The 11360-nt window shown below is 41.5% G+C and overlaps 1 protein-coding gene across 1 annotated transcript; it reads right to left on the reverse strand.

Annotated features, from left to right (window-relative positions):
• Nucleotides 1-598: 598 nt before the first annotated feature.
• On the reverse strand, nucleotides 599-1720 carry LOC116646235 (olfactory receptor 10T2-like). Its single transcript, XM_032426827.1, has one exon. The coding sequence runs from the start codon at nucleotides 1718-1720 to the stop codon at nucleotides 599-601; it is 1122 nt and encodes a 373-aa protein (XP_032282718.1).
• Nucleotides 1721-11360: the final 9640 nt, after the last annotated feature.

Consider the following 11360-nt stretch of genomic DNA (forward strand, 5'->3'; position numbering starts at 1 on the left):
CATCAAGACAGGGTGTTACTGGTGGAAGATTAGACACACAAATCACAGAGGCTGACTAGAGAAGCCAGAGAAAGACCCACACAAGCGTGCCCAACTGATTTTTCTTAAAAAGGTACCAAAGCAATCCAATGAAAGAAGGAAGGCCTTTCAACAAACAGTGCTGGCGCAATGAGACACCCATGGAGGGCAGAAGCACCTTGACATAAACTTCACACCTTACATAAGGATTAACACAAAATAGAACATGGGCCTGGATGTAACAACTATAAACTATAAACCTTTAGAAAAAAGTAGGAGAAATGTTCAAGATACAGGGCTAGTCAGAAAGTTCTTAGAAAAGACACCAGATGTGTATCATGAAAATACTGTGTTACAAAACAAGTTTGGATTCTTTAAGGATGCTCATATGTATATATGTGTACACCACACACAAACATATGTACACATATTTTAAAACTATACACTGTACTAGAAAAATGGTGATGTCAGGATATTTTGGGTAATTAGTTAATACTTTAATTGCTTTGTACACAAAGAGACGATTTCATTGGAAATACTCCACTTTTTCTACTTTTATTTATCAGCAGTCTATACATTTTTAAATGTCCAGTGTCCTTTTATTCACCATCTGAGGGATGAGCCTATCTGTCTTGCCTAGTACCTTCCTCAGGGCCATCTGCATCTCTTTGTTTCTGAGACTGTACACGATGGGGTTCAGCAGAGGTGTCAGCACTGCACATGTGACAGCCATCAGCATGTCCTCACGCAACGAGTCCCTGTCCCTGGGCCTCAGGTAGACAAAACCAGCAAATCCGTAGTGTATGCACACCACAGTGAGGTGGGAGGAGCAAGTGGAGAAGGCCTTATCCCTCCCCCGGGCAGAGGGCATCTTCACAACTGTGGACACAAGGAAGACATAGGACTTCGTGATGAAGACAAAGCTGCCCACCAACACAAAGGCAGAGAGCACAAAAATAGCCCTTTCCTGACGGGAGGTGTAGTCACAGGCAAGGCAGATCACAGCTGAGATGTCACAGAAGAAGTGCTGGATGATGTTGGAGTCACAGAAAGACAAGTTGAACACAATGATGACGATGCACAGGGAAACCAGGAACCCAACCAGCCAAGAGGCCATGATGAACTGAAAGCAGATCTTATGGGTTATCAAGATGGGGTAGTGCAGTGGGTCGTGAATGGCAGTATAACGGTCATAGGACATGGCAGCCATGATGAAGCAGTTATTGGCTGCTAAACCAAAGAAGAAAAACATCTGTGTGGCACACTCAGGAAGAAAAATGGTCTTGCTGTCAGAGAGCAAGTCCACTAACATGCGGGGGATGATTGCCATAGTGGGACAGGGTTCTGAAAAGGATAGGCCACAGAGGAAAAAGTACATGGGGGCATGAAGGCTGTGACTGAGTCTGATGGCCACCATTATGGAAACATTTGCAGCTAGGATGGTCACATGGGAGAAGAAAATCATCACAAAGAGAAGACCCTGCAAGTCTGGGAAACTGGAAAACCCCCACAGAGGGAATGTGCTCACTGTGGTGTGATTGCCAAGGAATGTACTCACTGTGGTGTGATTGCCAAGGAATGTGCTCACTGTGGTGTGATTGCCAAGGAATGTGCTCACTGTGGTGTGATTGCCAAGGAATGTGCTCACAGTGGTGTGATTGCCAAGGAATGTGCTCACTGTGGTGTGATTGCCCATGCTCATGGTGCAGGCAGCAACTGTCTTCCACAGATTCAGAGCTTCTGGAGGCTAAACCTCTGAGATGATTGTAAAAAGCTGCTGCAGCACAGATGTCACCTAGACTTTAGTCAAGAAAACTGGGGCAAGTTTCAGGCAACCCTGCATGGGAGAGCCTGAGAAAGGGACCCTAAATGTACCTGACTGAAGTCAAGTTCAGGAGTCAGCATGCTGAGAAGGATGCTAATAGGAGAATCTGTATAACCAAATATCTTCATGGATTCTACTCACAAAAGCACTCTTATCTCTCTCTTTTCCAATCAGGATCTACACTTAAGCAGGAAAACATGAGTAAAATTGCTTTGTTCTCACCCACTGGATTTTGTGATGCCACATTTTCAAATGCTTTTTGAGATTGACTGGTAACCTGGTACTTAGGAGTGCTTAATAAACTATTGATTAAAATGAATATGACATTTAAAGAATTTAGGGAAGTCAATGCAATCCTTTTTCATCAGTTCATCATCATGAAGCAGCTCCAAACGTGAAAACTGTAGGAATAAAATGAATGCAAAGTAATGTCCACAATAGCCAAACTGTGGAAAGAGCCAAGATGTCCATCAACAGATGAATGGATAAAGAAGATGTGGTATATATATACAATGGAATATTATACAGCCATCAAAAGGAATGAGATCTTGCCATTTGCAACGACGTGGATGGAACTGGAGGGTGTTATGCTGAGCGAAATAAGTCAATCAGAGAAAGACATGTATCATATGACCTCGCTGATATGAGGAATTCTTAATCTCAGGAAACAAACTGAGGGTTGCTGGAGTCGGGGGTGGGGTGGGAGGGTTGGGGTGGCTGGGTGATAGACACTGGGGAGGGTATGTGCTATGGTGAGCGCTGTGAATTGTGCAAGACTGTTGAATCTCAGATCTGTACCTCTGAAACAAATAATGCAATATATGTTAAGATAAAAAAAAAAAAGAAGAAGATAGCAGGAGGGGAAGAATGAAGAGGGGGAAATCGGAGGGGGAGACGAACCATGAGAGACGATGGACTCTGAAAAACAAACTGAGGGTTCTAGAGGGGAGGGGGGTGGGAGGATGGGTTAGCCTGGTGATGGGTATTAAAGAGGGCACGTTCTGCATGGAGCACTGGGTGTTATGCACAAACAATGAATCATGGAACACTACATCAAAAACTAATGATGTAATGTATGGTGATTAACGTAACAATAAAAAATTTTTAAAAAATGAATGCAATGTATAACTTCTGCTAGGTTCTATCCAATGGCAGTATTTGGAGCTTGAGATATATAATATCAGCTCTTAATACATATCAATAATTTTTAAGTTCTTAAGAATTTCTCATTGAAATTTTTTTTCCAGATGCCTAATATAATGGTCTAGTTTGAAGTCAAATGATTTTGAAGGTACTGTCTCATTCTAGAATGGCATATTCTGGTCATAACGTTCTAGTCAACTTTTGAGTTTTTAGCAAAACATCCAGGACATTTTCTAGCAGGTATACTTGTTATACGGCTTACTTTGAAGTACAGATCTGAATAGAATCAACTCAAATTCTTTAGGTCAATTTGGCCAATCATATTTCTATTTAGATTGTTCATTCAGCATCTGATCTTATAAGAGGTGAGGACAGAAAAGTGATAGGAAGACAACAGAATTTTAATTCTAATTTCAGTCACTATTAAAGTTGAAAGGAAAGAAAAATAGTAAATAATCAGCAGTGGAAACTGAAGGAGTGTACAAGAGAAAAAGATAAACCCTGACTGGAAATTATTCCGTAGGAATCATAAAGATTAAAAACAGAAGAAAACAAATACATTGATGGTTGAAGAGTTGCTGTTTTCTATTTGCATTGTAGTTTGGGCAAAGAATACAAGAGGAGTCAGGCCAGGTAACAAGCAACCACTTAATACCTATAACGTGCTGGAGTGAGATAGAGCTGTCTCATGTAATCCTCACAAGTCTATGTAGAATTTTCATTCTGATTTCTAAAACAATGAAAGCAAGTTACGGAGTGGTTAAGTGACTACAGAAGCCGTGAATTCATTCAATACATATTGACTAAATGTATATGATGTGCCAGGCATTTTTACACATGGGAAAGAATATGGAACCAGACACATAGGATCTCTGTGATGTGAGAGTGAATGACTGCTTTTGTCTATGAAGTCAGAGAAGCCTCCTCTCCGAGGAGGTGACATGCTTAAATGGAGACTAGAATGTCAGTAAGCCATCAATAGGTGTAGATCAGAGGAGAGAACAGTATGTGTACAGTTCACAGCCAACACAAAGATCCTATGTGGCAAACTCATCCACCCGAGCAATCTTCAACCTAGACCGTATGGCTTGTCTTTGAGACCATATCATGCTACTTTTCCTCTGAAGGTTCCCCTATTTACCTCTAAAGGGAATGTTTTTCCATTCTCATTGCTTCAGCTACCACTTACCTTGTATAACTCTCCAATTTCTGCTACTACCAAAAACGAATCTCCAATAACTTCTGGCACATTTCCAGTGCGAGAGTGTTCAAGTGTTGAATGCAAGATTTTCAGAACAGACCTGACCATATTTCCCCCACATGTCAGAGTTTCCTCCTGTATTTCCAGATTGAGTTATACACATCAGAGTCACCATCAGACCCGTTTTGACTCCTTCCTCATCTTTTTACCAATAAGTCACTTCCAAAATTCCAGATGTCTGTTTGCCCCCATTTTTGTGTTTTTTGTTTGTTTTTTGTTTTTGTTTTTATTTCCCCTGCTATTGTCCTGGACCTTTCCCACAGGGTAAATATGGTACCTGCATAGTTCTCCATTAGTCACAAATCTGTTGCATTTTCATTTCATTCACTACCCTGTGATCAGATGTTAGATTCCTAAACACAGGATATGTTAAGTCACTGATAGTGTCAAAAATAGTGAATAGCTACACACTGTGTATAGGAGAAAATCCAAATACCCCAGCATGATGTCCAATCCTCATCACAACTGGTGCCTAAATACTGCTCCTGGCTCCTTCTACCCAACCAAACAGGCAGCTGCACCCTCCTGTTCCCGCGCAGAGCGTGATCCTCATGCTGCTGTGCCTTTTTACATGGTGTTCCCTCTGCCTCTGTTTCCCCTGCACCATTTTATTTCCTATCAGACTTTTACTCATTTTTCAGGCCCTTGCTTAGATTAATTTGATTCATTCTCTCTTGTTGCCTACATTTTCTAGATTCTAGGATCTTAACTAAAAAATGTCTCCTGCATTCTATGCTACCTCTCATTTGAATTTCTGTAACAGCCTCACCTTTTCCTCTTCTAGCTCTATCCTTCACATACCACCAGCTTTTCTTTTCTAAAGATTTATTTTATTATTTTTAAAGATTTTATTTATTTGAGAAAGAGAGAGCATGAGTGGGGGGGTGCAGAGGGAGAGGGAGAAGCAGGCTCCCCGATGAGCAGGGAGCCCCACACAGGGTTCAATCCCAGGACCCCAAGATCATGACCTGAGCTGAAGGCAGATGCTTAATTGACTGAGCCACCCAGGCACCCCTATTTATTTGAGAGAGAGAGAGAGAGTGAGCACATGAGGGGAGGGGTAGAGGAAGAGAGAGAATCTTAAGCAGACTTCCCATTGAGCTTGGAGCCCAACATGGGGCTTGATCTCAGGACCCTGAGATCATGACCTGAGCCAAAACCAAGAGTCAGACATTCAACTGACTGAGCAACCCACGCACCCCCTACCACCAGCTTTTCTATGTTCTATCTATAATCACGCTACATCTCTTCAATGTAGACTTCTTTTAGATCCCCTTTGCTTATACACCAGATAATTCTAATAACTTCTAATCTTTATTGCATGAGTCAGTTATACAATCTCCTACATCCTCACAGCTATCCTAAGAAATAAATAAGTGCTATTATTATGACCATGTTTATAGTGAGGTATTGAATCACATTTGACCAACTTAAGTGATCATCTGCTAAGGGGCATGCCAGTATCGCTAGAGAAGCCTTTTGAAAACAACACATCTCTGCTCATATCCACTACAAGTTTTTTGCAAGCCTTTGAGAAATGTCCAGGATGTGAGGGTGTATGTACTCTGCACATTTCTCATTATTTTTGATTGAAAACATTTGACTTTCATGATACTTTCTTTTCATATATGTTGTTGGTAAATTCTGGGTTTTTTTTTTTCATTCTATTCTAGTACAGTGGTGATAGAAGATTATGTCAATATGACATTATTTCCATTCTTCCTGATGATACTGGTAGGCACTGGAGAGCAAGATGCCTATCCATTTTTCCAGCTCTTCTGTTTGTTTTCCCCAAGCCTTACCTTCTTTATTAACCTGGATTTTACCTTGAGTTTACTATCCTATGCTTTGTTTTCAGTTCTTCAAATCTTCCCCTGTGGAGAGTTTTGGATTCCATCTCTACCACGAGTAGGGAATTGACAACATTCTTAATTTCCAGCTTCTCTGAGGCCACAGTTTCTTTAATACCTTCTAACAGGCTATTAACACTGTGGGTACTTAATTATTAGAGGATATAGAAAAATGTTCATTGTAGGGAGGAAAGCAACTCTAAAATTCCTACCTTCCATGGAAGGAGGATCACCTCCCAGTCCTTTAAAATCATAAGATATTAAGCTGGAGGAAGAACTTATGGTCTTGCAACTCAAGTATGGTTTTCTGCAGTTCTTCCTATGAGTTCATGTATCCCCTCATTCAGGGATAAATTTTCAGGCGATTGTCCCCTTTGACATTAGAGTCTCCTATCACACAAAAGGCTGTGTCTTCTCCATTCCTTAAGGATGGAACTAAGCACCATGAAGATTTTAATGAGAGTTCTTCCACTGGAGACCATTATCTAGAGACCACTGCTTTAGACACCAGAAGTCTTGTGCTCTGTGATCTAATACCCACTGTGATGTCCTCAAAAAGGTTTTTAAATCTTGACCTACCATAGAGACTTTCCAATGATGTTTGCACTTCTTCTTTGACAATCAAAATGATGGAAACTCAACTTGTTAAAAATATATCTTGGGGGGCACCTGGGTGGCTCAGTTGTTAAGCATCTGCCTTCAGCTCAGGTCATGATCCCAGGGTCCTGGGATTGAGCCCTGCATCAGGCTCCCTGCTCAGTGGGAAGCCTGTTTCTCCCTCTCCTGCTCCCCCTGCTTGTGTTCCCTCTCTCACTGTGTCTCTCTGTCAAATAAATAAAATCTTTAAAAAAAAAAAAAAAAATATATATATATATATATATATACATATATCTTGGGATGTAGATATTCCCTCAGGGGAAGTAACTTTACAGGAAGTAAAATGTCATTATTTTATAATTCTGAAAATGTGCCAAGTCCCTTAGATCTCCTCTGCCCTAAACACAGGGCAAGGGGCTGGCGGGTCTTGAGAAGCTACTGCCCGGGGAAATGTTCAGAAGAAGGCGAATAGGAAGAAAATGAACATGCAGCATGAGCACTGTGATTTCTTTCTCCTGAGGCCACTCTGCTAAGGAGGACCTTGCTGAAAAAGAAAATCCCTAGTCACTGCTCTGCCATTCATGAGATTCACAATGGTTCTTAATTGTCTCTCTCATTAGCTTGGCCTCCACCATCTGTGCTATTTTCTACCTAATGTGCTATCAAGTCTTTTCTCCAATATCTACTGTCATAACCCTCAATAGTTGTGGCAAGCCAGTCAATACACTGTCTCCTGATGAAATTCTGTACTTTCCTCATTCTGAAGTCTATTCTTTCTGAAAATCCCTTTTTTTGAGTTTTCCTATTCAAACTCTTGCCCATGCTTCAAGGTTCAGAACAAATTCCACCTATCCAAAAAGCCCTTTGTTTGTCTAAGGTTAAAACCCAAGAGAAAAATTAAGGTCATCAAGAAGGAGTTCTATTAGGCGAGGCACTTACTTTGGATGTCCTCCACTGCATCCAGAACCTCAGTGCTAGCAGATGTGATGCAACAGTCCAGCGAGCTGTAAATAACAGTAAAACGGGACTTTTAAAGCTAGACAGACATTTCTGTGCCTTTCCTAGAGCTCTCTTGCCAAGCCAGTGAACAGCTTCTCTGAGAGCTAGCTGCTAACGTTCACAGCCATGCTCTTTTGAAAATGGCTCTCTACTGAAAGAAACATAACTGACTGGAATTATTGGGGAGAGGATGTCCTCACCCCAGGGTGGCCCATTACCAACAACAGAAGGAAACAGTGATTTAGGGACAACAGTGACAAACACACCCTGTTGCTGTGGGGTAGGACACCTCTGAAGTATCATTCCAGGCTTCAGTGCTGCCTGTTGGATCAGAATGAAGCCACCCTTCAGCAGAGCCCACAGCTTTATCTGGCTTCTCCTGCTTCTCTCTCATCCTTGTAAGTTTTCCCTGGACATCACTCCTCACTAAACCACTTGCATAGGAATTGCTGTCTAAGGCTCTGCCTTTGGAGAACTTGTCATAAGACAGTCTCAATGCATATTCAGGAATGAGAGCCATATGTACTTTACTGTGCATGCTCAAAATTAAAGATAAATCAAATATAAACATCAGGTTCTGAGTGCTGCCACAGATTCCTCCTTCCTGAGGGACTAGTTATAACCCCTACCCATCACCTTCAGTCATGTAGATGGAAGGTCTGTCTATGGGTCTTTTTGCACTTGCTCCTTACACTGCTGGGGTTTCCATTTCCTGCTAACTGGTTCTGATGAGTAGACATTGGACTAAATCAAGTCTATCATATTTTCTGTGATTTTGCTCCTTTAGTTAAACGCTCCTGTTCTGATGGCAGTATCCCCACAGTTGTCCCCTCATTTATGGCTGGCTCCATCATCATAGTCACGGTGTGTGTCATAGGGTCTCCTACATCTGTATTCTCATTACCATCCTGAAGATGAGCTCCACCAAGGGATGCCACAAGGCCTTCTGCAACTGAACATCCCACCTCACCACGATCACTCTGGTTTTTTTTTTTTTAAGATTTTATTTATTTATTTGATAGAGAGAGAGAGCGAGCGAGAGCACACAAGAGAGCACAAACAGGGGAGAGGGGCAGAGGGAGAGGGAGAAGCAGGCTCCCCGCTGAGCAGAGAGCCCGTTGTGGGACTCGATCCCAGGACCCTGGGATCATGATCTGAGCTGAAGGCAGATGCTTAATGACTGAGCCACCCACGTGCCCCCGGTCACTCTGTTCTATGGGACCATCACATTCATTTATGTGATGCCCAAGTCCTGCTACTCAACTGACCAGAACAAGATGGTGTCTGTGTTCTACATGGTAGTGATACCCATGTTGAACCCCCTCATCTACAGCCTCAGGAACAGTGAGATGAAGGGGGATCTGAAGACAGAGCTTGGCAGAAAAATATTTTCTTAATGAAATCTGTTATTTTATGATTTTGATATGATAATATACCATAATAATAAAAGGAAATAGTATCTATGGTCTAAATACATAGGACCATAGGCCATTAGCCAGTGTGGAGCTTTCTAGTAAATGAAGAGGGTGGATTTTTTTTATATCAAATTATAAATCAGAGGCCCATAGTGAGTTACTTTAATGAAATTCATAATTAGAAACACATATTGATACACGTGAAGGTATACCTTATCAGTTGAAATCCTTTTAAAATTTAATTCACATATTTTCTTCAAATATTCTCTGCCATAAGTTAGGGTTATTGTACCTCCAAACCTTTAAGACTGTGTCCATTTTCAATAACATTTTATCCTGTAATGAGTGTGAAAACTCTACGTATAACTGAGTACCTCTGAGAGGAAATGACAAAGTGGAACCAGACAGAAAATTGGTGGAATTGTTTTTCCCGCAAGAAGGTCATCGGCTGAGGATGGGCTTTGTGGACCCATGAAATTCTGGCCTGTGCACTTGATCTCTGGCCCAGTCACAATATGGGGCTACCCAGAGGATAAGAGGATGAGATGGCCCTGACTGACCTGTGAATTTTGTCAGGTTAAAACAGGTGGCTTCTCTGTGGAAATGAGCAGGGTTCCTGGCCTCCTTAAGGACAAGGAGTGAACAAAGTCTTGGAAGAATTCATGGTCAAGCCCATCCTGCTCAGGAAATTGGAGGGAACTGGACTCTCTTCTGAATTTTTGACTGCACCCTGTAGGACTTAACCACCTTTACAGGTTGACTACAAACACATTTACTTTTCCTGCCCCCTCTTTAGTGTTTCAGACACAAAAATCTTTCTTTTTGCTGACAAACTTATAAGGCTTTAATCATTTCATTATTTGTTCTTTCATGCATTCAAAAATTATATTGAATGATCTTATATTCCAGGGATTGTCCTAGGCTATGGGGAATATAAGTGACAAGCATCCAGGCTATGGGGAATATAAGTGACAAGACTGCAGAGAAACCTGCTCTCATGGAATTTATCTTATAGCATGGGAGATACAATGACACAAACAAGTTGGTGATTCAGATTATTAGGAGAGCCATGCTTAGAGAAAGAAAAAAACTGCTAGAGCAGAGTAAGGGAGACTAACATGTCAGGGGCTGGGAGGAGTCAATGTAGGTCTCACTGGGAAGGTAACTTCTGAGCAAAGATGTAGGAGGTGAGGACATTTCTTGGTCAGGTAATATGGTTACCTGTATACACAGGGGCAAATTTAATCTCCCACGCATATGCATATAATTTACCTTTGGGGCAATGGCAGGCTTGATCATTTTTACCAGTCCAAAGGTGAGCACAACTGGAGCAGATGATAAAATGTTAAATAGATCTTAAATTCCGCATGAGGACAATAAGGAATTGCCTCACCACAAACTGAGAACCCAGAGAAGTAGACCTAACACTCAAAAATGCTTTTTGGGGCACCTGGCTGGCCCAGTCAGTGGAGCATGTGACTCTTGATCTCAGGGTTGTTTGAGCCCCATGTTGGGTACAGAGATTACTTAAAAATATTTTTTAAAATCCTTATTAAAAAATGCTTTTGCCATGAGAGTATTTGACCGATCAGAAGGAAGTGTTGTTACCAACTCAGGTGGAGGATTTAGTGTTCTTTTGGGATGAGAGGATAAGTCAAAACCAAGGATATGTCCAGGTGATGGTTCTGAGTGATACACCTCACATATATCCTCAGGAGAAGGGGAAGCCTGAAATGACCAAGTCTCCCACAGATTTGGTGCCCTGAAGATGGAGAGTCTAAAGCCTTGAACTTGGATATAAGATGGTCAAGGACAGGTGGTGCCTCAAGGTGAACTGAATAAGCAAACAACTCAAGCCACCATGATTCCTATCAACAATTATTCAAATGCAGTAACTAGCACACAGTGAAAGATAATGACTAGCAAGAAAGGAAACAAAGTAGCGCCAGGCGTGGGAGCCAGTGCAAACAATGAACAACAGAAACAGAACCACTAAGATTTAAGATATGGAGATTAATAGACACAGACCATAATAGTACTTTGTTTACAAAAAAGATAAAGAAGATTATAGCAATGTCAACAGCAATATTGTACTACAGTTTCTCAAGATGTCCCCATTAGGAGACAATGGGTTGAGAGTACAGAAGAACTCTTGTATTACATCCTACAACTATATGTGAACTGGCAATTATCTCAAAAATTGTAATTCAAAAAGGGGGGCATGCATAGGAAGACCTGGGCACCAGGGCATT

Source organism: Phoca vitulina, unplaced genomic scaffold (assembly GCF_004348235.1).
Source record: "Phoca vitulina isolate PV1807 unplaced genomic scaffold, GSC_HSeal_1.0 scaffold36, whole genome shotgun sequence".
In the NCBI taxonomy this organism is placed as follows: Eukaryota; Metazoa; Chordata; class Mammalia; order Carnivora; family Phocidae; genus Phoca; species Phoca vitulina.